We start from the raw sequence: 25,781 nt of genomic DNA, 5'->3' as shown, positions 1-25,781 counted from the left end.
CCCCCTGCCCAGAGTGGTGCGGCTTGGGCTTTGCCTTGACCCCTACCCCAGGCAGCGGGGCTCAGGCAAGCTCAGGCTTCAATCCCCCCTCCTGGGGTCGTGAAGTAATTTTTATTGTCAGAAGGGGGATGCAGTGCAATGAAGTACGTGAACCCCTGAATTAGATGCATAAAGTTCATTAAACTTTCCAGCATCCTTCAGTGCTACAGTAATAATGCTGAAATAGGCTAACGCCATCCCTTTCATATAAATAATGTGCTGCTATTGTCTTAAACACACTCACAAAAAAGTTCTTTTTTACCTGTGATTAACATTGAGTTCTTACAGTATGAGTCTTCCTCAACTCACCCTTACTGTTGGTAAGCATAGTAATTTGTTTCCCTTTTAAATATAGCTACTGCCTTATGATCCAGGACACAACACCACTTGGTAAGAAAATTGTATTAAGGGCACTGGCTGGACATGTTTATATTTTGTTTTTGACAAATATCCAGAGTATATTGAAAACATTCAATTTGTGTAATTTGAAAAAGGTGAGGGGAGGGATTAAAGCCCTTGTGGAAATGTATCGAGATATATGACCCTGGGACTCCTGTGGAAAATACACAGCACTTGATACAACACAGTACATCGCAAAGGCAAAGAAGTTGCTCATCAAAAATATTTGCAAAAACCCCATGGAAATATGCAGCCTCTGGCAGGGATGATTCATTGCAATAGGCGGTGAACTCCAGAGACAAGGAAATCACCCAACGCTCCTTTCAGTTTGGTGGCAAAATTTTAATATCACATCACTGTTGTTCCTTAAGAGATCCCTGCAGTACATCACTGCATCATATTCTTATTAACCCTAAAGCAGCCTAGAATCTCAGGGGCAGGCACAAAGGGGGGGGGCAAGTAGGGGTACAGGCCTCCAAATAACTGGCAGGGGCACAGAACTCCTCCAGCCCCAGGGCTGCAGAAGAGGGAGAGTGTGAGCTCCTCCCAGCCCCAGGGGGAGCTCACAACTCCTCCTGTCCCAGGGCTGTAATGAGGGTGGGGGGCAGAGAGCAAGCGCCTCCTGGCCCCATGACAATGGACAGAGCTGATAGCTTCTCCGGCCCCGAGGCCATGGCGCGGGGGGAGCGCGAGTGCCTCTTGGGGCCATGGGAGGGGGGGGGGAGGGGAGGAGAAACAGAGGAGAGTGAGCTCCTCCTAGCCATGGGGCCATGGTGGGGGAGAGAGAGAGTGGACCAGCAGGGGCACAGAACATGACCCTCCAAAAAGGGATCAAAATTTAAATTTCTACACATGCCTCTGGCTTAGATTCATCAGAACCAAAGGGCCCACCACCACCTTTGCATGATTCCTGCTGAATGTATGTAGGAGTTTATATATCAATGTAAAATAAAAAGATAAAATAAACAAATATAATGAATAATGTGCTTTATATGTTCAATGTGATGTACAAACATTAAAGAACTATGGCAAAAATTCTAAATTTGGGTGTTTAAAGTTAGGCATCTTTGCATATTTAGGTTTCAGAGTAACAGCCGTGTTAGTCTGTATTCGTAAAAAGAAAAAAGAAAAGGAGTACTTGTGGCACCTTAGAGACTAACCAGTTTATTTGAGCATGAGCTTTCGTGAGCTACAGCTCACTTCATCGGATGCATAGCATATCGTGGAAACTGCAGAAGACATTATATACACACAGAGACCATGAAACAAAACTTCCTCCCACCCCACTGTCCTGCTGCTAACAGCTTATCTAAAGTGATCATCAAGGAAGGCCATTTCCAGCACTAATCCAGGTTTTCTCACCACCACCCTCCCCCACACACACACACCCCTCCAAAAACCACACACACAAACTCACTCTCCTGCTGGCAATAGCTCATCTTACAATGTGCACAGCAATAATCCAAGTTTAACCAGAACGTCTTGGGGGGGGGGGGGGGGTTTGTAGGAAAAAAACAAGGGGAGATAGGCTACCTTGCATAATGACTTAGCCACTCCCAGTCTCTATTCAAGCCCAAATTAATAGTATCCAATTTGCAAATGAATTCCAATTCAGCAGTTTCTCGCTGGAGTCTGGATTTGAAGTTTTTTTGCTTTAAGATAGCGACCCTCATGTCTGTGATTGCGTGACCAGAGAGATTGTGATTGCGTGACCAGAGATCTCGGGGTCTCTCCTTCTGCACCTCCACCCCCTTGAACATGATACAGTTCTGTGGTGACCTAGAATCCTATTTTCGACGTCTCCGACTCAAGGAATATTTCCAAGATACCTCTGAACAACATAATGATCCACAGAGGCCTGCCTACCAACATTACAAAAAGAAGGATTCTAGGTGGACTCCTCCTGAAGGTCGAAACAGCAGACTGGACTTCTACATAGAGTGCTTCCGCCGACGTGCACGGGCTGAAATTGTGGAAAAGCAGCATCACTTGCCCCATAACCTCAGCCGTGCAGAACACAATGCCATCCACAGCCTCAGAAACAACTCTGACATCATAATCAAAAAGGCTGACAAAGGAGGTGCTGTTGTCATCATGAATAGGTCGGAATATGAACAAGAGGCTGCTCGGCAGCTCTCCAACACCACTTTCTACAAGCCATTACCCTCTGATCCCACTGAGAGTTACCAAAAGCATCTACAGCATTTGCTCAAGAAACTTCCTGAAAAAGCGAAAGATCAAATCCGCACAGACACACCCCTGGAACCCCGACCTGGGATATTCTATCTACTACCCAAGATCCATAAACCTGGAAATCCTGGACGCCCCATCATCTCAGGCATTGGCACCCTGACAGCAGGATTGTCCGGGTATGTAGACTCACTCCTCAGGCCCTACGCTACCAGCACTCCCAGCTACCTTTGAGACACCACTGACTTCCTGAGGAAACTACAATCCATTGGTGATCTTCCTGATAACACCATCCTGGCCACTATGGATGTAGAAGCCCTCTACACCAACATTCCACACAAAGATGGACTACAAGCCATCAAGAACACTATCCCCGATAATGTCACGGCTAACCTGGTGGCTGAACTTTGTGACTTTGTCCTTACCCATAACTATTTTACATTTGGGGACAATGTATACCTTCAGATCAGCGGCACTGCTATGGGTACCCGCATGGCCCCACAGTATGCCAACATTTTTATGGCTGATTTAGAACAACGCTTCCTCAGCTCTCGTCCCCTAACGCCCCTACTTTACTTGCGCTATATTGATGACATCTTCATCATCTGGACCCATGGAAAAGAAGCCCTTGAGGAATTCCACCATGATTTCAACAATTTCCATCCCACCATCAACCTCAGCCTGGTCCAGTCCACACATGAGATCCACTTCCTGGACACTACAGTGCTAATAAACGATGGTCACATCACCACCACCCTATACCGGAAACCTACTGACCGCTATTCCTACCTACATGCCTCCAGCTTTCACCCTGACCACACCACACGATCCATCGTCTACAGCCAAGCTCTGCGATACAACCGCATTTGCTCCAACCCCTCAGACAGAGACAAACACCTACAAGATCTCTATCAAGCATTCTTACAACTACAATACCCACCTGCGGAAGTGAAGAAACAGATTGATAGAGCCAGAAGAGTTCCCAGAAGTCACCTACTACAGGACAGGCCTAACAAAGAAAATAACAGAACGCCACTACCCGTCACCTTCAGCCCCCAACTAAAACCCCTCCAACGCATTATTAAGCATCTACAACCTATCCTGAAGGATGACCCAACACTCTCACAAATCTTGGGAGACAGGCCAGTCCTTGCCTACAGACAGCCCCCCAACCTGAAGCGAATACTCACCAACAACCACATACCACACAACAGAACCACTAACCCAGGAACCTATCCTTGCAACAAAGCCCGTTGCCAACTGTGCCCACATATCTATTCAGGGAACACCATCACAGGGCCTAACAACATCAGCCACACTATCAGAGGCTCGTTCACCTGCACATCCACCAATGTGATATATGCCATCATGTGCCAGCAATGCCCCTCTGCCATGTACATTGGTCAAACTGGACAGTCTCTACGTAAAAGAATAAATGGACACAAATCAGATGTTAAGAATTATAACATTCATAAACCAGTCGGAGAACACTTCAATCTCTCTGGTCACACAATCACAGACATGAGGGTCGCTATCTTAAAGCAAAAAAACTTCAAATCCAGACTCCAGCGAGAAACTGCTGAATTGGAATTCATTTGCAAATTGGATACTATTAATTTGGGCTTGAATAGAGACTGGGAGTGGCTAAGTCATTATGCAAGGTAGCCTATCTCCCCTTGTTTTTTTCCTACAAACCCCCCCCCCCCCCAAGACGTTCTGGTTAAACTTGGATTATTGCTGTGCACATTGTAAGATGAGCTATTGCCAGCAGGAGAGTGAGTTTGTGTGTGTGGTTTTTGGAGGGGTGTGTGTGTGTGGGGGAGGGTGGTGGTGAGAAAACCTGGATTAGTGCTGGAAATGACCCACCTTGATTATCATGCGCACTATAAAGAGAGGTTTCAAAGAGGGATGGGCTATTACCAGCAGGAGAGTGAGTTTGTATGTGTGTCTGGGGGGGGGGGGGGGGGGGAAGGGTGAGAAAACCTGGATTTGTGCTGGAAATGGCCTTCCTTGATGATCACTTTAGATAAGCTGTTAGCAGCAGGACAGTGGGGTGGGAGGAAGTTTTGTTTCATGGTCTCTGTGTGTATATAATGTCTTCTGCAGTTTCCACGATATGCTATGCATCCGATGAAGTGAGCTGTAGCTCACGAAAGCTCATGCTCAAATAAACTGGTTAGTCTCTAAGGTGCCACAAGTACTCCTTTTCTTTTTTCTTTTTGCATATTTAGTCACTGTCATGGAGTCACCAGGGCGATGCTCTGGAACTACTCCATATGGAGCCACCCAGGACTCTGGGGGAGCCTCCTCTCTCTGAGCATACTAGCTCCAGGACAAGAAGCTTACACAGCTTTGACCTTCCTGGGTCTGACCTTGGCGCATTCAACATCCCCTTCCACACCATGCACTTCCTGCAGTGAGTCCACCTGGGCGGGCCTCCTGGGGAAGCCAGAGGGTCTTGCACCCTGTGATAAATGAAAGGGGGGAAGAGCAGCTCCCTTTTATGGACACCCACCCAGCCAGTTAGCTATAAAGTCCCTTTTAGTAGTTGTTCTCTACTTGTTTTATCATGTAAAGGGTTAAAAAGTCTCCCTGCATAGGTAAAGGGAAGGGAGTGGGCACCTGACTAGAAGAGTCAATGGGAAGGCTAGAACTTTTTAAAATGGGAGAAAAACAGACAGACAAAGTGGAAATTTTTCTCCCAGAGAGGAGAGACATGGCTGGAACTCTGCTGCAAAAAGCTTTGGGCCAGGTATGAAAAAGTCATCGTACCTAGAAACTACTAATTTAAACCCCCAGATATGTAAGTAGATCAGGAAATATCTAGAAAGATGTGATTGGGTTTATTTCTTTATGGTTTGTGGATTCCTCTGTGCTAACCCCAGGTGCTTTTGTTTTGCTTGTAACCTGTAAGCTGAACCTCAAGAAACCTATTCTTGATTCTTAATTTTTGTATTTGTTTTTTTAAAAATCTAGCAACAGCCTAAGTTTCCAGATGTATTTTCTTTTTGTTTTTAATAAAATTTACCTTTAAGAACAGGATTGAAATTGTGTCCAAAGAGGTTTGTGCATGTTGTTTAATTCGCTGGTGGCAACAACTGATTTCCTTTGTTTTCTTTTTCAGCTCTTCCCTGGAGGGTGGGTGAAAGGGCTTGAGGGCATCCCATAGGAAGGCATTCCCAAGTGTGCCTTCCTGGGTTCTCAAAGGGATTTTTGCACTTGGGCGGTGGCAGCATCTACCCATCCAAGGTCAGAGAAAAGCTGTAACCTTGGGACTTTAATAAAAGCCTAGAGTGGCCAGTATTAATTTTTAGAATAATTGTGGGCCCCCACCTTCTGCACTCGAAGTGCCAGAGTGGGGAATCAGCCTTGACACACCCCAACTCCGCAGTCAGATGTGACTCTCAGCCAGTGTAAAACGGAACCTGTTAGCACAGAAATCATTGACTTTCAGCCAAGTCCATCTTGGGAGGAGGGGAGCCCAGAGCCAGGGCTCTGGCCCTCCCTCTGCGCTCCAAGCCAGCCAAGACTGATTCTTTTCCAGCTGCCTGGCCCCTGCCCTGCCCATTGCTCCTCCTCTGGCCTTGTCTCGCTTCCTGGGCCAAGAGACACCTGGTCAGATCTCCCTCCTGGGTCTCAGGCTACGAAGGGGAAGCCATTGCATCTGTGCAGGCAGCTGGAGCAGCCGCTGCAAAAGTTACACACCCTTATTCCCACCACCTAGACATTGGTGCAATACACAGGGAAAGTGAGGCATACACAGCATTCATGCAAAACAGTAAGACTCACATAGGCTCACATACAACATAACAAGGGAAAATCCCTACTACGTCACAGGCATCTAAATCAATGGCCTGATTTTAAAAGATGTTAAGCACCTTGGAACACTCACTGCAGTCAGTGGGAACTTCATGTGCTTAGCACCTGCAAAAAGTAGGTCACTTAATTAACTGGCCATATATGGATAGTGGTGCCTAACTTCAGGCACCCAGGTTTGAAAAATATTAGTCTTAATTCTTATACAACCTCTGTAAAGTGGATATTACCACAGTTTGTCAGATGATCAAACTGAAGCAAAAGTAACATGCACTAAACGAAGGAGTCAGTGACAGAAATGGAATTATAATTCTATGTGGATAAAATGCAAAGAAAGATTAATGAAGATATGTTGAAGACCTAGCAGCTGAAGCTGCAGCAGTGATAGGAAACCACAGTGCCATTTCCCAAGTGACTAAAATCAGTGTGGAAATTTCAAAATAGGACACAGGCCAATAAAAAGCAAAGATGGAAAAATACTTACAACTGAGGTAGAACAGAAAAACGGAGGGGCAGAGCATATCAGAAATGTCCTCAATAGACCCAGGCCCATCTCAGCACCAGACTTTGATGAAACGTGTGAGCCAGACCAGCTTGACATTAACATCGGTCCAATAGAGATGTCAGAAGTACATGCTGCAATCAAAAAGCTGAAAAGTAACAAAGTGCAGGGAGATGATCAAGTTACAGTAGTTGATATCTCCAGCATAACAAAATTGACAGAGCTTTTCAGTGCATTCATTTCATTAATTCTCTTGCATGTGAAGTGTACAGTGCACACTTTGGGTCACCCATTTCCAGAGAGCCCAGTCTCCTGCCAACGTTGTGGCCTGTTCTATAAAAAGGCCAATGTAGACCAGGTTGGAAGCCACAACATCCCTCCAGTATGTGTGAGGCCATCCGCAAGGTCTTCATCCGGCTTTTGTTCGATCTAATGCATAAAACTTGTGGGCTGGTATGGACTCCAACATACAGAGCAGATGTATGCCATCCGAGCCTGTGCTGAATCACTTGAGAAGAGGGTAGAGGCTGGCTGGTCTGGTACCTGACATCCTCGTTTGTAACATGATGGAACTACCATATGCCTGCAATATGCTGTTGAAACTCTACAACAGGGGCTCCACAAGAAGGATATCTGCTGTCACCCCCCAACTGTTCAATTAAGTTTGGGGAAAAGAGACCCCTCCTGACCAGTGGAAACATGGAATCATTGTCAGAATATGCAAAAAGTGTGATCTTACAACTGGAGAGAAAAGTTACATTACTCTCTGTTGTAGGGAAAGCCATCTGCAGTGTGATACAACACAGGACAAAAGTGGCAGAGGATACAAAGCTTAGAGAACAGGCTGGATTCAGGGCCAAGAGATCCTATGTAGATCAGATATTCACATTAAGGACTGTCACAGAAGCATGTACAGAATGGCAAGTTCCCCTCTTCATTAATTTTTCAAAAGGTATTTGACAGCCTGCACAGACATACATTGTGGAATATTCTTGAGTCCTACAGAATCCCATTCAAGTTGTCAGTATCGTCAAGGCCATGTACAGAGATGCAAATTGCTCGCTAAGGTTTATCAACCAAAGAGTGGTTCAATGTGGAGTCTGGCATAAAACACATCTGCATTTTATCTTCACTGTTGTTTGATAATGCCACAGACTGGATAAAGAAGAAGTGTATTAGCAACACACACACTGATATAGCATGAGTAGAAGGCAAATGCCTAGAAGACCTAGACTTTGCTATTGATATTGCGCTAGTGAGAAATATCCCTGAAAAGTTACAAAGACAGAACTTGGCAAAAATAGTATGCAGAGCAGGGGTCATAATTAGTTTTACTAAAACAAACATCCTTGAAACTCAGACATGGAGAGTAGAACAATTCATCTATCTGGGCAGCATCCTATTAGTCAATGGAGATCTCAAGAAGGAAGCGACATCTAGGACAGGAAAGATATCCATAGCATTTTCTAAACTCAGAAAATATGGAAATCAAAATATATACAGGACCAGAACAAAACTGAGAATTTTCAATCAAATGTAATCTCAGTGCTAACATACAGCTGCGAGAGCTGGAGAGCTACTAAAATGTTAGACAGAAATAAGTGCTTACAAAAGATTGTGCTCATTGGTTGGAAAGACTTCATCACCAATGAAGAAATCCAAGAAAATCACCAACAAGTAGACTGTTTCCAACAGAATGAGATGGAAGCTCTCTGCATATTTGCAGCATGTACTCCAGATGCCAACACAGACTCTCACATGAAGTCATCAAGTGGAGATCACCTGGTAAGAAGAAACAAAGGTGCCAAGAGAAACCTTAAAAAGAATCTTTAGCAGGAAGGGCAGAATAGTTGATCTCAAGTCCACAGAGCAAATGGAAGCAGCAGCAAATAACGGAGAGGAATGGAAGAGACTGGTGTCCATCCTGTGCACTGACATTGCTGTGGGAAGGATATTAAAAAAACAAAACTAAAACTTAGTCTGTTTGGTTCAAACATATAAAATCAATATTGTTTGGGTGTAGCTTAGTCAAATTTTCCCATTACACTCCATTTCATTTTTATAAAATTTACTTATGATTTCTTCTTTTCATCTTGCTTCCTTTACATTTTATTTCCTTACATGTTATTGCTTGGTGTATATTTTCCTTCCTCTTTTTCTGTTTTCTCTCATTCTAGATCTTACACAATGTTCAGTACTTAAATTTCTTTATTTTTTCCTCTAAATAATTCTTTTAACTCTCAATGTTCAAGAAATTTCTATTTTTGGATGTTGCCTCTCTCTAGCGTCTTATTTTCCCAGCTTCATCCATATTTCTTCAACCCTTTGCCAAAAAAAAACAAAAAACAAAAAACAAAAAAAACCACAACCCTCTTCCCTGCCTCTGTTCATGGGCACAGACATATTTCTATATTGATGGGAAACAGACATTCTGCTTCTCAGGACCAGAGCATGCTGCACAATTCTGGCTGGTGGGGTTGATTAAACAGAACTAACAGCACTGGAAAGAAAACATGAATCCTGCAAAGCATAGCAAAATGCATGAGAAGCAAAACGAAACTGATCTGAGTCTGGGATCTGATATTGAGAGAGATTTCCACACGTGTGGAATTGTACCAGTAAACAAGAAATTGGGTCAACAAGCAAACATTTCCTTCTATAAGAAAGCTAAACTAATTTTCCTTGAGTAACAGAAAATAAAATAATGAAACAGGACATAATTAAACTGACTCAAGAACAACGATCTCACCTTACAACAGAGTATTGAGCTGGATACAGTCATCTCCATACCAAAGGAAATATGACTATTTTCTAGTAGCATCTCCCTTCCTTGTTCACATTACAAAATTTGCTTGTTGTCAACAGGTGTCAGCAGTGGGTGCAGCTGAACCAGTTTTTAACATGGGAGCCTGCAGAAGGCTATCCTGGGTCCAATATTATTCTGTATTTCCATTGATCACTTGGATGTTGGAGTAGAGAGAACACTTAAAAGGACTGCAAATGACACCAAGCTCAGAGTGGTTGCAGGCACTTTGGAGGGCAGGGTTAGAATTCAAAATGATCTTGATGAATTGGTCTGAAATCAATAAGATGAATTTAAATAAAGACAAGTGCAAAGTACTATATTTAGGAAGAAAAAAAACCTAACAAATATAAAATGAGAATAACTAGCTAGGCAGTGCTACTGCAGAAAGGATCTGTGGGTTATAGTGGATCACAAATTGAATTTGAGGGCTCATCTGTACTACAAAATTAGGTCAACTTAATTTAGGTAGACCTACAGCCACCACAGTAATTCAATCAGCTGTTGGTGTCCACACCAGGAGTGCTAGCACGAACTGAAGTCAGGCATTGTGGGCATTGACAGCCGAATGTGAAGCACTGACAGTCGTGTGGGGCTCATAAATGGAGCCCCCACCCACCATGGGGTAACAGCCCAAGCTGCAAGCCTGATGCCCCCTCAATTTCACAGCACAGAGCCTACCAGGAGTGAAATTGACATTCTTGTCAGGTTCATGGCTCCCTCTGGCTCAGAGCAGCAGTATGGGGCTCCTAGTTGGAGCTGTGAAACTGACAAGAATGTCAATTTCACAATTTGGAGGCTCCTTGCTGTGAAATTGAGCCCAGTGCTGGGCTCACAGCTTGGGCTGTCACCCTGGGGTGGTGGCTCCAGCTGTAAACGGGGCACCCGGGTGACAGCTGGGGTGGGGGTGGCCAGCTGTGAGCCCAGTGCTGGGCTTTGGAGCCTACCAGAAGTGAAACTAACATTCTTGTGGGTTTCATGGCTCCAGCTGTGGGCTCCAGCTGTGAGCCCCAGCTGCTGCTCTGAGCAGGAGGCAGCCCTGAAACTGACAAGAATGACAGCCAATGTAAGTGTCTACAGGGACACTGCATCGCCCTAACTACACTGACATAAGCACTACAGCTCTTGTGGAGGTGGAGTTATTAGATCAGTGTAGCAGGCCACTTACTCCCACAAAAGCAGCATTCTAGTGTAGACACTGGCATAATTAGGTTCACATAAGCTGCCTTACATCAACCTAATTCTGTAGTGTAGGCCAAGCCTGAGTCAACACTGACACTGTTGTGAAAAAGGCAAATATTCTGGGGTGTATTAACTGGAATGTCACATTAGAGAGACAAGGTGGGAAAGGTAATCTTCTATTGGACCAACTTCTGTTGGTGAGAGAGATGCTTTAGAACCACACACAGCTCTTCTTCAGGTCTGGGAAGAGTACTCCCAGCATCACAGCAAAATGCAAAATGTGGAACAGATGGTTTAGCATAAGTAGCTAGCATATATTGTAAAGGACAATTCAAGGTAACCCCCTAACTCTCTCTTTTTGTTCTATGACTGCAGAGTGTTAACGGGCCACTCTATCTTAAATGGTCCCTTATAATATGTGCTAACTATTTATGCTAAACAATCTGTTCCACCTTGCCCTTCCCAGACCTGAAGAGAAGAGCTCTGTATGGCTCAAAAGCTTGTCTCTCTCACCAACAGAAGTTGGTCCAATAAAAGATATTACCTCACCCACATTGTCTCTCTAATACAGGGATCAGCAACCTTTGGCACACAGCCCACCACGATAATCCGCTGGTGGGCCACGAGACGTTATGTTTACGTTGACCATCCACAGGCACAGCCTCTGCAGCTCCCAGTGGCCGCGCTTTGCTGTTCCCAGCCAATGGGAGCTGCAGGAAGTGGCGGCCAGCACGTCCTTATGGTCCGCGCCGCTTCCCGCAGCTCCCATTGGCTGAGAACAGCAAACCGTGGCCACTGGGATCTGCACGGGGCTGTGCCTGAGGACGATCAACGTAAACAAAACATCTTGCAGCCCACCAGTGGATTACCATGATGGGCTGCGTGCCAAAGGTTGCCAACCCCCGCTCTAATATGACATTCCTGTTAATGTATCCTATTTCAACCTGTGATCTATGGACCCCTGGGGGTCCGCAGACTATGTCTAAGATTTCCAAAGGATCTGCACCACCATTCGAAAATTTTTAGGGGCCCGCAAATGAAAAAAGTTTGAAAAATCACTGGTCTAGAGAGGAGACACAGTATCAGTCGTCAAATATGTAAAAGGGTGTGATAAAGACAATAGGGATCCACTGTTTTCCATATCCACTGAAGGTAGGAGAAGAAGCAATTGGTTTATTTTGCAGCAAGAAAGATTTAGGTTAAATATTAGGAAAAACTAACTATAAGAATAATTAAGCACTGAAGCATTTTACCTTGGGAGATCGTGGAACCCCTGTCTTTGACGGTTTTTAAGAGCAGCTTACATAAACATCTGCCAGATACGGGTTAGATGTATTTACTGTTGCCTCAGCGCAGGGGAATGGACTAGATGACTTCTTGAGGTCCCTTTCTAAACCTTCATTTCTATGATTCCATGATTCAGCCGAGAGTCTAGACAAGGACAGAGTTTATTTCATCTTTACTATTATAATATGATGATCACACTTTGGTAGGTGCTTTACATAAATCCATTAATGTTAACTTTGTAAAGTGGTTTGAAGTTGTCAGATGGACAGGTCCATAGAAGTACCTAGTGTTATTGGCGGACCAAGTGATCAAAATGTGGATGACTGGGTGAATCCCGGGATGGCTACAGATCACGCACAGATCGGGGTTCAAGTGCTCATGGTTGTGCTATGGATTTACAGGCATCACTCCCTCCTCTGTTAGGAATACATGAGAAATAATAACAGTAATACACAGGCTGAAGGAGCTGTAGCCTTTGGCTCTCATAGACTTTAAGGCCAGAAAGCATCATCATGATCTAGTCTGACCTCCCACATATTGCAAGCCATAGAACCTCACCCATCCACTCCTGTAATAGACTCAAACTCTAGCTGAGTTACTGAAGTCCTCAAATCTTGATTTAAAGACTTCCAAGTTACAGAGAATCTACCATCTACTCTAATTCAAAGGAGCAAATGACTAGTGCTCTCGTCATCCTGGGGCTTGTAATAAAGCAGGAAGAGGAGGACATACTGCTGGATGGAGGTTTCCCACTTGAATTTGACAGTAAGAACTCCATTGCAGGTGTAGGAGCAGGATTTTATAATTGTACTATGAGAATTAATGTCTGATTTTATTTCATCCTGCCAGCCACTCTTTTTGAATAGCAGAAAGGAATGACGCTCTGGAACATTGGTAGAAATGCACCTGACAGACTGCCAGTGGCTGTACTGATGTTAAGGCAGGGACAGACCAGAACAATCCTTATGACTGATTGTGGTCACTCTTTTGTTTTAGGATAAGTTATAATGTCTACTATGGTTTCTGTAGCAATGCGAGACTCACCCCTGCGGCACCTCCTGCTAGTCGTACAGGGAATTAGCTCGCCAGCCTCCGGAGCGCCCTCTGTCGGCTGGTGTCTCACCTCTCACTGGCCCCGTGTCCCTCCTGGACCCCGGTGCCCTTTCCCTTGAAGGCTGCCCCCTGGCAGTACCCCCACAGTCTCTGGGTCTCCCCTCCCCAGGGAACCCCCAACTCCACCTCACCTCAGTATATGGCTACTGCCAGTCACCACCTAGCCCCTGTTCACTGGGGCGGACTGCAGTGTACAAGCCAGTCATCACAGGCAGGGGGGGTTTGGAACTGCTCCCTCTGCCTCCCCTTGGCTGCCCCCTGCAACCTCAGTACCTATTTGGCCTTAGATTAGGCCTGCAGCCTGGGGGGTTTCCAGGCAGGAGCTCCCCAGCTCCTCTGGCCTTCCCCCAGCTCTGCTCCAGTCTTGGTACCCTTCTCAGCTCATAGCAGCCAGGTCCCTCCCTCTCAAAAGGCCCAAGAGAGAGCGCCTCTGTGCTCCTGGCCCACTGCCCTCTTATAAGGGCCAGCTAGGCCCTGATTGGGGCATGGGCCCAGCTGTGCCTTTTCCCCCCCACTCAGTCTGGGCTGCTTGCCCCAGCCACAGCCTTCCCCTGGGCTGTTTTAAGCCCTTCAGGGCAGGAGCAGGTGACCACCCTTCTACAGTTTCCTATATGTATTACAAATTAGGCACTCTAGTTAAATATACATTTCTTTGTTTTAAGGTTTAGTAAGTAAGAGACAGGATCTTGTATTGTGTCTATGTTAAGGAGATTCAAAATAAATTGACACTGTTTGTATTCTCAAAGGTCTCTGTAAAAAGACTGTTTGTGTGAATGAGGAATATATGCATCAGGAAAAGATAAGGTGTGAAGCCCATTGTTATAGCCAGATGGTCAAGGAAGAAGGAGTAAAGAGATTTAACGACACCAGAGAATCATCAAAGCACTTCCATATTGAAAGAAGGGCAGATTGACGACCCTGAGGTGAAGGCCGGCACCCCTAAAGACAGGACAATTGATTAAATTGGAACCAGGACAGGATGACCCTCTCAGAGGTGTATTGGAATGTTTACATCAAAAAGGTTTCAGAGTAGCAGCTGTGTTAGTCTGTACCCACAAAAAGCACAGGAGTACTTGTGGCACTTTAGACTAACAAATTTATTAGAGCATAAGCTTTCGTGAGCTACAGCATTCGGTGAAGTGAGCTGTAGCTCAAAAAGCTTATGCTCTAATAAATCTGTTAGTCTAAGGTGCCACAAGTACTCCTGTTCTTTTTACATCAAAAGATACACCAATTAAGTAGTAACTGGTCACAAACTGACACAGCAAAATCCATAGACTTCAAAAGAGAAAAAAAGACTATAAGAACAAGGTGCTTGGCCATGGGACTTTGGGTTCATCTTGCCACACTCCAGGAGCACTGGATCGCAACTGACAGAGCCCTTCTCCCCTCTACAACCAATCTGGCTGGCCACTAGATTGATCCATACTCTGGACTGGTAACTAGAAACATCAACTGGCAGAAGAGAGACAGAGAGAGCGTGTGTGTGTGTGTGTGTGAGATTGAAAAGCATAGGCTAACTGTTGTATTCTCAATAAATGTACTGTGCTGCCTTCTTCCCTATAAAGATCCTGTGTGCTTCTTATAAGCATAAGACAGGAGCATCATTTCGGGAAAAATTGAAGGCTTGTGGGAAGATGCGTCAAGAACAGAGTTTTACATGTGGTTACGTTACAGCCTTCAAAGTCTGGGAGGGAGGACAGCACAGTACATATAGACCCTATGAAAAGCGTGGGGGACACACCTGCCCCCTTTGCCCCACAGCAAATGACTGCCCCACTCCAGTTCCTGACAGAGGGGTGGCACGACGCTGACGCTGCCCGCCCCCCTCCCCCCCCCGCGGGGGGAGCAGCAAACTCACCCACCCAGGTGCGAAGAAAAAGAGGCCGGCCAGGGTCCGAGCCAGACCGCACCGTGCAGGAGCCCCACTCCTCCCCCAGCCATACAACCCCTCTCCGTCCGTCCCTTGTTCTTCATGCTCCTTCCCACCTCATTCAGCGACACAATCCCTGCTGACTGAGCCTCCTTCCGCGCGACACATAGTAAACCAAGCTCCCCGGGGGCAGTTTATTGGGTTTGCGCATGAGCATCCACAGGCTGCACCCCGCCCACGCCGGTCCTCCGGGGCGGTGGAGGCTTGTACACGCATGCGTTAGAACCTGCTCGTGTAATGCGGCCCTGCCAGGAGCGCGGGGTGATTTTGCGCATGCGCAGTAGCAGGGCCGAGCTCCGAACGAAGGGGGTGCCTTGGCTGGTTGCTGCGCGAGACGGAGGCAACGGGCACGGTGAGGTAACAGAGGCGTGACCTGCACAGGGCCCCGCGCGGCCCCTAGAGGTGAAGCCCCCTGTCCAGCGTAGGAGGGGCCACTCGTGGGCTGGGCCGGGCTTGGGCGCGCGTGTGGCACGGAGTTCCTCGCAGGCCTGCCTGCTGGGGCCCCCGCCAGGCCAGCCGCTGTCCCATGCCGCGGCCGCTGCGGCGCCTGGCCTGCGAGCTGCCCGCGCGGGGCCGACAGGGCCAGGGCAGGGTCACTGGGGTGCCGGCGGAGGCGCCTGCGTTCATCCCCACCGCTGGCAGTGCTACCCCCCGTGGTGTCCTCCCATTGGGAACTGCAGCAACTTGGCGCTGGTGTCACAGGTGACCAGCGAAGGGAAAAACAATTGGCCTCTGTATCTCCTGTTCGCTTCTGTAAGGAAGATATGGTTTCATTTATTTATTTTAACAGTTCCCCCGCCCCCCCCACTGTTCTCTGCCCCCCCACGATTATTGGAGAACTAGTGAAATGGTGACAGCACTGGAGCTGGAGAGGGAAGGCTGAGCATAAGAACGGCTGTACTGGGTCAGACCAAAGGTCCATCAAGTGATCCATCCTCTGTCACCCAATCCCAGCTTCTGGCAAACAGAGGCTGGGGACACCATTCCTGCCCATCCTGGCTAATAACCATGGATGGACCTATCTTCCATGAATCTAACTAGCTCCCTTTTGAACCTTCACAGCACCCTCTGGCAAGGAGTTCCAGAGGTTAACAGTGCTTTGGCTGAAAAAATACTTTCTTGTGTTTGTTTTAAACCTGCTACCCATTAATTTCATTTGGTGCCCCCTTGTTCTTGTATTATGAGAAGGAGTAAATAACACTTCCTTATTTACTTTGTCTATACCACTCATGATTTTATAGACCTCTGTCATGTCTCCCCCCTTAGTTACCTCTTTTCCAAGCTGAAAAGTCCTAGTCTTATTAATCGCTCCTCATATGGAAGCCATTCTATACCCCTAATCATTTGTTGTTGCCCTTTTCTGAACCTTTTCCAATTCCAATATACCTTTTTTGAGATGGGGCGACCACATCTGCATGCAGTATTCAAGGTGGGAGCGTACTATGGATTTATATAGAGGCAATATGATATTTTCTGTCTTATCTATCCTGTTCTGGATGATTCCCAACATTCTGTTTGCTTTTTTGACTGCCGCTACACATTGAGTGGATGATTTCAGAGAACTATCCACAGTGACTCCAAGATCTCTTTCTTGAGTGGTAACAGCTAATTTAGACCCCATCATTGTATATGTATAGTTAGGATTATGTTTTCCAATGTGTATTACTTTGCATTTATCAACATTAAATTTCATCTGCCATTTTGTTGCCCAGTCACCTAGTTTTGTGAGATCCTTTTGTAGCTGTTCACAGTCTGCCTGGGACTTAACTATCTTGAGTAGTTTTGTATCATCTGCAAATTTTGCCATCTCACTGTTTACCCCTTTTTTCAGATCGTTTATGAATATGTTAAATAGGACTAGGCTCAGCACAGATCCCACTATTTACCTCTCTCCATTCTGAAAACTGACCATTTATTCCTACCCTTTGTTTCCTATCTTTCAACCAGTTACCAATCCATGAGAGAAGCTTCTCTTATCCCATGACTGCTTATTTTGCTTAAGAGCCTTTGGTGAGGGACGTTGTCAAAGGCTTTCTGAAAATCTAAGTACACTATAACCACTGGATCTCCTTTGTCCGCATGCTTGTTGACCCCCTCAAAGAATTCTAGTAGATTGGTGAGGCCTGATTTCCCTTTACAAAAACCACGTTGACTATTTCCCAACAAATTATGTTCATCTATGTGTCTGACAATTTTGTTCTTCATGATAGTTTCAACCAATTTGCCCTGTACTGAAGTGAAGCTTACAGGCCTGTAGTTGCCAGGGTCACCTCTGGAGCCCTTTTTAAAAATTGGCGTCACATTAGCTGTCCTCCAGTCATTTGGTACAGAAGCTGATTTAAATGATAGGTTACAGATGACAATTAGTAGTCCTGCAATTTCACATTTGAGTTCCTTCAGAACTCTTGGGTGAATACCATCAAGTCTTGGAGACTTACTATTATTATTATTATTATTTAGTTTATCAATTTGTTCCAAAACCTCCTCTAATGACACCTCAATTTGGGACAGTTCCTCAGGTCTGTCACCCAAAAAGAATGGCTCAGGTTTGGGAATCTCCCTCACATCCTCAACAATGAAGACCGATTCAAAGAATTAATTTAGTTTTTCCGCAATGGCCTTATCATCTTTGAGTGCTCCTTTAGCATCTTGATCATCCAGTGGCCCCACTAGTTGTTTAGCAGGCTTTCTGCTTCTGATGTATTTAAAAAAATATTTGCTATTACTTTTGGAGTCTTTGGCTAGCTGTTCTTCAAATTCTTTTTTGGTCTTTCTAATTATATTTTTACACTTCATTTGCCAGAGTTTATGCTCTTTTCTATTTTCCTCATTAGGATTTATCTTCCACTTTTTAAAGGATGCCTTTTTGCCTCTCACTGCTTCTTTTACTTTGTTGTTTAACCACAGTAGCTCTTTTTTGGTTCTCTTATTATGTTTTTTAAATTGGGATATACATTTAAGTTGAGCCTCTATTACAGTGTCTTTAAAAGTTTCCATGCACCTTGCAGAAATTTTACTTTTGGTACTGTACCTTTTAATTTCTGTTTCACTAACCTCCTCATTTTTGTGTAGTTCCCTTTTCTGAAATTAAATGCTACAGTGTTGGGCTGCTGTGGAGTTTTCCCTGCCACAGGGATGTTAAATTTAATTATATTACGGTCACTATTACTAAGTGGTCCAGCTGTATTCACTTCTTGGACCTATCCTGTGCTCCACTTAGGGCTAAATCAAGAATTGCCTCTCCTCTTGTGGATTCCAGGACTAGCTGCTCCAAGAAGCAGTCATTTAAGGTGTCAAGAAACTTTATCTCAACATCCCTTCCTGAGGTGATGTATACCCAGTCAATATGGGGATAGTTGAAATCCCCCATTATTATTATTGAGTTTTTTATTTTAATAGCCTCTCTAATCTCCCTGAGCATTTCAGAGTCACTAACACCATCCTGGTCAGGTGGTCTGTAATATATCCCTAGTGCTATATTCTTATTTTTCAAGCTTGGAATTACTATCCATAAAGATTCTATAGTACAATTTAGTTCATTTAAGATTTCTAGTTCATTTGATTCTACGCTTTCTTTCACATATAGTGCCACTCCCCCACCAGAACGACCTGTTCTGTCCTTCTGATATATTTTGTACCCAGGTATTACTGTGTCCCACTGATTATCCTCATTCCACCAAGTTTCTGTGATGCCTATTAGATCAATATCCTAATTTAATACTAGGCACTCTAGTTCACCCATCTTATTATTTAGACTTCTAGCATTGGTATATAAGCATTTTTAAAACTTGTCATTTTTTGGCTGTCCCCTATTGCATGACATAATGGAATGGGACTTTTTTTCATTTGTCTGTTTCTCATTAGATCCTCTGTATTTTATCATTTTCCATCCTCTCCTCCTTATTAGGACATAGCAATCGAAAGGGGAAGGGGCTTTTAAACTACCTGTTTTAAAACTCTTGAATTTTGGTTCTTAGGTGACTAACATTATTTACGGGACATCTTCACTAAATGTCCAACGTAGCTTTTAACTGAGGGATGTTAGTGCTGAGAATCATCCATACCTCTCAGAGGAACTCCAGCAAAACCAGGGAAGACTGGGCTTGACATTTCTGATATATCTAAAGTAAAACAAGCAAAGGGGTAGGGAGAAAGCCTACAGGCCTTTTCAGACACAAGACTAATATTTTAATTCATTCTTTATAGGTTACCTTTTATGATGCACAGTTTAAAAATAATATTTGAGTCTGAATGTGCTTGCAAGTTACATTAAGATTACTATTACTGCAAAAGTGACTTACTTTGTACACCTGACTGTGTTCCGTTTGTAGTCAATTTCATGGATTCTTCTTGTTTTGGGTCTTTCGCATAGGAATAGAGAATGGAAGTGAGAGAGAGAGATTTTTGCTTATTATAAAACCTCAAAAATTAAATGTTTAATACCCAAAATTCCTTTAAGCTTTTTTTAAAAATTGATTGTCTTTCAGGTTGAGTATGTAACTTTATTAATGGTTGTCCAGTCAAGGAGTAGTGATATTAACATTTTGCAGTTCTGGTTTTTGAGTTTATATAGTAAAGTCTATTCAGGGGAAATTTTGAAAGAGACAACATCCTTTTTAAAGGAGTTATCAAATTATGGGCTGTTGAACCTTCAATGTTGCCCTTTGAATTTACATTTGACTAGTTCATCTTTTTTCCTTATGCAAGATAAGCATTGGCTCCCATTAAATACTTTCTGTAGTTTATTCTTGATCTATGATTTGTATTTATAGGTGCAATATTATGGTTATGAAAGCTTCAGTAGAAGATGATGATTCAGGATGGGAGCTCAATATACCTGACAAGATGGAAAAGGGTAATACAAACTGGATCGATATTACCCAGGAATTTGAAGAGGCCTGTAGAGGTAAGTTGTACTTCTTAGACTCTTAAGGATTCCAATTTTTAAGAAGCCCAACCATAATTCTTGAAGTTGCCTTCTAGTCTAAGGCTCCACTCCTGCAATGAGCTCAGTACGGGTAGACTGCATTGACTTTATTGGAAATATGCAGATTCAAGAGTCTGCCTGTGTCAAGTTTATAGTGGGATTGGGGTCCATGAGATGAGCAACCCTCTTCAGAAGATATAAACCTCCTTGCTTTTTTCAGGCTGCTTTCCTCCTTATGGTTTTTCTCATTCTGTTAAAAGAACAGGAGTACTTGTGGCACCTTAGAGACAAATTTATTTGAGCATAAGCTTTCGTGGGCTACAACCCACTTCATTGGATGGCATGCATCCAATGAAGTGGACTATAGCCCATGAAAGCTTATGCTCAAATAAATTTGTTTGCCTCTAAGGTGCCACAAGTACTCCTGTTCTTTTTGCGGATACAGACTAACACAGCTGCTACTGGGAAATCTTGTTTATCCATACTGGACCTGTCTCCTGTTTTCCTGGACCTGTCAAATTTATCTAGATTGAACACAGCCCTAAAAATCGACTGTCCAGTGCTGATTTTTATTCATTTCTGCAATTGAATCAAAACTGATAAGTTTCTCATGAGAGGTAATACGTTCAGGTTATTGGGAGAAAAATACCTTCAGTTACTGTTAAGATTGCTACTCAGAGTTAATTTGCCTTGTGCGTAATTTTTAAACTGACCCTTGGTGCAACATTAATCAAAAATAACTTTCTACCAGTATGTTACACACATTATTTTGCATGCACCATATGAGGATTTCCTTATACTAATCTAGAAGGGGGATCCTCAAATGCTGTCTTAGACCAATTTTAAGTTCCCTTTGAATTGTTGGAATGGCACAAAGGGAGTGCCTTGGGTGATGGCATTGAGCAGTTGGTGTCACATTTCATGGTAACTATGCCTGTATTTCCTCTCTTAGTCCACCAAGGGTACTCCCAGCCATCACTTCTCTTGGGAGGAGACCTGTGTCTGTTTCCCTCCTGATTGGGATGTTAGGGCTGCACAGCTCCCTGATTTACACTGATATATTTCCAGCAAGCCAGACTGCCTAAACAGGCCAGCATCTGTGCTTTGCTTTCTCTCCAATGGCTATGAACAGTGTAATTGCCAGCAGTTACAAGTTACCACACAATTCTTTCTAAGCAAGCACATTTATTTTTAAGGTAAAACCATTACAAGTAAAACATATTAAAAATAATAAAAGAACCTACATGCATGCTAAAAAGCTACCAGAAGTCACCCCAGCTCCACCCTTGAGCTCTAGTAGGTCAGTCTTTGAAAACCCACAACTGGGTTTTCTCCATCGTTACAAGTTCATAACTGTCTCAGATTCCTAACCAGCAGGTCAGCCTGTTTCTTTATACAGCTCAGGCCTTTGATCTCCAACCTCTGGGAACAGATAATCAGCAATCACCCTCTCTTCAGGGTGTAAGGGTTTTTGCATAACCGGAGGTAGGAATGTACATTAATCTCTCCTTAGGCGTTTCCCTGGAAATGCACTTACTGTCCTCAGAGTCCATTTTTGTCTGGTATATTTTCAGTATAGTTCTTTGGGCCCCCGCGTCTCACATCACATCCGTTCCCTAGAGAGGTTACGTACAATCCAGACCACAATTATATATGAACTTTGCATTTAATGCAATGGATCCCAAAGTTACTTAAACTTAATTCAATAAGGTTTTATGAGGATATTTGCAGGAAATTGCTATTATCTGTCTATGACACTTCCAAGGGGCACCCTGGTTGTGAGGCACCTCGCTACCACCTGTCCTTAGTGTGTGGAAGTCTTGTCTGTGCCTTCTGTAGTTCAGCTCCCTGACTCCATCAGCCTCTGGCAACACAAAGCACTATCCTTCAAGTCTCCACAGGCCTCGCTGTCTCTGTACGGGTTAGAGATAGCCACACACCAACCCCCAAGTTCTGCAAGCGTTCCTCTGGAGTGCCCAGCTCCAGTTCCACTGAACATTCACAGAACTGTCAGAATCTATGCTTCCAAAGGAATAGCATGCACCAGCTTACACGATTCCCAGCATTTTGAGTTAAGAATGGCTGAGATCCCCTTTTCATAAAATCAGTCTTACTGGCAACCTGTCTTCACAGATTGAAAGATGCCAGAACGCCTCTCTGCTCCCACAGATAGACCAGACCTTTGACCATCACCTGAAAACATGATGTTCCCATCGCTCCTGCACTGTTTACCTCTTCTTGTTAGTTTCCTTCTATAGTCTCTGTCAGATCTTCATTAGCATTTGCCTCTTTGTGGTAATAGATTTCTACTGTGAGGTACACAATGGTTCACCAAGGAGATGTTGTCTCCCACCACCTGTCTTGAGAAGTTTGTCTCTAGGCACACTACCTTCGAGTATCCTGCCTTTAGCTGCAAGGTTTAGAAACATGATTTGCAACATATATGCCTAACTCTTCATGTTTTTTCTATACATATAGCTCACAATGATTATGATGACCTGTGTGACATAGGCTTTCATTGGCGACCTTACATGACGTTCTTTTGGTGAATCCAGGGGACCCATCTATTCCTGTGTCCTCTGCCAGTTGCATTAAGAGATCTTTGCATCACGCTGTCACATTTGGTATTATATTTTGCCTTCAGCATCATAATATACATCAAAGGAAGAGCAACAATGCATGCCTTTCTTCTGTATCTCCTTCTTTTGTAGTGTAAAGCCTGTTTAGCCAGTCGAGCAAGCTGTTTGGTTAAATATCTGTGATGAGCTGCTTTAGAGTAATATCCAAATTAATGATTTGTCCTGTTGTGTTCCTTCTAGAATTGAAGTTGGGAGAACTGCTTCATGACAAGCTGTGAGTATCCCATTGGGATATAATTTTTGAGATGGGAGTAATATATATTAGTATTTAGTGACCAACAAGATACTTAGTCTTTCTGATTTTGTCCTTATATGCAGTCTTTTTATACTTTTTGTAGGAGTCCTTTCTGATTTTCTGGTCATAAAAGAGCTCCTGATGGAGCAATATTGGCCTCTTACTAGTCTTCCTAAATTTCCTTTGCATTAGAATAATTTGCAGTTGTGCCTTTAATATTGTCTCCTTGAGAAACTGACAGCTCTTCTGAAGTACTCCTTCCCTTAGATTTTCTTCTCATGGACCTTACTTAGGAAATCTGAGTTTGTTAAAGTCTGATATTTTTTCTTTAAGTTTTCTTTATTCTGCTGCTCTCACTCCTTTGTTTCCTTAAAATCATGAAATCTATCATTTAAAATGTCACTGTCATTTTAGGATAAATAATGGGTAATATGTAGTGTAAGGATGACAGGATTAAGGTTTGGATTCAGCAAAGCACTTGAACGAACATGTGCTTAGATTCCACTGATGTCAAAATCACTTCCATGAAACTGTTTCAACCATCTGAGTATTTTTATCTTGTCAGAAAAATATTTTTCAGGTGTTAATACCATGTTAACAAAGATAACATTATTAGTCAAATGTATATCAGATGCTTCAAAAATAATATTTTTGTACAAAAATTATACATCAAATCATTAAAGTCAGTAGGAAGTAAGCATTGGCCTACCTTTTGCAGCAGTATTTTGTGTGGCTTCTACTTTCTGAAGGCTGTGCACCAGGCTTGCTGAGTAGGTTATATGCCAAAGTTGAGGCCTTGTCTGTTGTTTTCCGTATACCAGCTTTAACCTGAATGTTATCTTACACATTTATTAGCAGTATTAACCATTATGACAGCAACAGAATATAGTGTCAGAAACTGGATTGTTTCTGCATGATTTTTATTAAACTGTTTAAAAATAAAACTGAGGCTTAAAACATGAATTCTGTATTTCTTGTTTGTCGGGGTAGAAACATAAATGTTTTCTCTGGTTGTGGCATAATCAAGACCAGTTTGTTTTAGTTAAAATCAGTTAAAGCAATCAGATATACATAATGTTCGGTCTCTAAGAGGACGATATGTATTATGAGTTCTGTCTCTGTGTGTGTGAAGATACATACACGTAGGCACAGATACTTAGTAATTGGGTATTTGGCTAAAGAAGTGCTCTTCAGTTTAAAATAAAGCCCAGGATTTTCAAGAGGACTTGAGACTCCATAAAAATTGGGTCCTTACAACGTTCCTCAGATTGGGCACCTAACATCACTAGTCACTCTTGACAGTCTTAGCTAATGTGTTGACAAATGGCAAGCTCAAAACATATCACTTGTCAGTGTCTCAGTATTTAATAGTTTGATACTGGTGCCTGATGATAGTGTGTGGAAATCCACTGCTTTGTGCAAATTAAATGATTGTATACTAAGTGTTTGTTGCTTTTCATTGTTGTCCTTAGTTTTGGTCTTTTTGAAGCCATGTCTGCTATTGAAATGATGGATCCCAAGATGGATGCTGGCATGATTGGAAACCAAGTTAATCGAAAGGTTCTTAACTTTGAGCAAGCTATCAAGGTTGGTGTCACTTCCTTCCCTCCTTTTCTCCTTTTTATTGTCTGTTAATGCTGCCTTAAAAAAGAAAAGTAGAGTTTTAATAAATCATAGCTATGCACAACTTCAACAATCACATCAATGACCTATGTAAACTGAATATTTCAACATTTAATAGAGAACTTGTATTATGATATTTTCCCTTCAGATATTTTCAGAAAAAATAACGTGCCTTAGAATTTGAAGTCCTATTCATCTACAGAATAAGTACAATACAGATAACTGCAATATAAGTTTCCCCATGCTTCCCAATTGTATGCTTCAGAGATGAAGATTTATTAGATTATCTAGTCCTTTCTGCTGAAAGGATATTTCAGTCTCCTTGCCCATTCAGTACTTGGTCTCTCTACTGATATTGTAAATTGACACTGGATTTGATAATGTGGATTCCTGTTCACTAGGAACTGGACAGAGGCCAAGTAATTTAACAAAGGCCATGGAGCAGCACTCTGATGATGATCTTTCACTCCTGATGTCCTCAAATTGAACTGATGAAGTAAAATTGAAAGATTCTGCATCCATCTTGAGGTATTCAGAAACCACAGTTAGATAAGAAAAAGCAAACATTTTGAAAGAGTCAAAAGAGAAGCAGCTCTAAGAATACCTTCCTGATTTTTCAAAATGTGGATTTGGGTGCATTGAACAAATGGCTTCCTAACTGGTAAGGTATCATCTTTTAGGCTTTGATCCTGCAGTCAGTGGAGCTCTCTACAGGCACTTGCACGCGTGAAGTTTCTTATAAGACTGGCCCTTGTTTATTAATCCAGGTTTTGCATCTATGGTGCATATTTTTAAATGTTAGTTTAACCAGTTTTATAACTTCTTAATGATGCTAGAATGAAACTGCTGAGATATATTTGTCTATTTCTACCTATCAGTGTGAGTTTTTTTTTATAATGTGCTCATCACCATGATATCTACTGCAAAAATCTTCATAATTCCAAAGGTGTGGTTTCCACAGTCATGAATAGGGCCCTATCAAATTCACAGTCTATTTTTGTAAATTTCATGGTCATAGTATTTTAAAAATTTCATTATTTCAGATGTTTAAATCTCAAATTTCACAGCGTTGTAACAAAGCATGAATATTTAT

General features: G+C 43.2%; 2 protein-coding genes across 6 annotated transcripts in view; one reads left to right on the top strand and one right to left on the bottom strand.

The window, feature by feature from the left end:
- AGTPBP1 (ATP/GTP binding carboxypeptidase 1) overlaps nucleotides 1-15,453 on the bottom strand; it is a 171,614-nt gene extending 156,161 nt beyond the window's left edge. The window contains exons 1-5 of one of the 3 annotated variants that reach the window (XR_012639595.1): nucleotides 15,321-15,451; nucleotides 12,185-12,362; nucleotides 9,696-10,022; nucleotides 8,556-8,728; nucleotides 6,929-7,094 (exon numbers count right to left, since the gene is read on the bottom strand). The gene's annotated coding sequence lies outside the window, so the exon portion shown is untranslated. Of the gene's footprint in view, nucleotides 1-6,928; nucleotides 7,095-8,555; nucleotides 8,729-9,695; nucleotides 10,023-12,184; nucleotides 12,363-15,320 lie in introns of all 3 variants that reach the window. The other 2 variants (XM_074953172.1, XM_074953170.1) reach the window with 2 other exon arrangements.
- A 27-nt stretch (nucleotides 15,454-15,480) lies between these two features.
- Nucleotides 15,481-25,781, top strand: part of NAA35 (N-alpha-acetyltransferase 35, NatC auxiliary subunit) — a 42,257-nt gene continuing 31,956 nt past the window's right edge. For 2 of the 3 annotated variants that reach the window (XR_012639596.1, XM_074953173.1), the window contains exons 1-4: nucleotides 15,481-15,616; nucleotides 20,037-20,170; nucleotides 23,011-23,044; nucleotides 24,538-24,652. Coding sequence is in view for 2 of the 3 variants with exons in the window: in XM_074953173.1 (XP_074809274.1) it covers nucleotides 20,047-20,170; nucleotides 23,011-23,044; nucleotides 24,538-24,652 (273 nt within the window). In the remaining variant the exon portion in view is untranslated. Of the gene's footprint in view, nucleotides 15,667-20,036; nucleotides 20,171-23,010; nucleotides 23,045-24,537; nucleotides 24,653-25,781 lie in introns of all 3 variants that reach the window. The other variant, XM_074953174.1, reaches the window with a different exon arrangement.

Source organism: Natator depressus, chromosome 5 (assembly GCF_965152275.1).
Source record: "Natator depressus isolate rNatDep1 chromosome 5, rNatDep2.hap1, whole genome shotgun sequence".
NCBI classification, from domain to species: domain Eukaryota; kingdom Metazoa; phylum Chordata; order Testudines; family Cheloniidae; genus Natator; species Natator depressus.
This window is presented reverse-complemented; position numbering and strand designations above follow the sequence as displayed.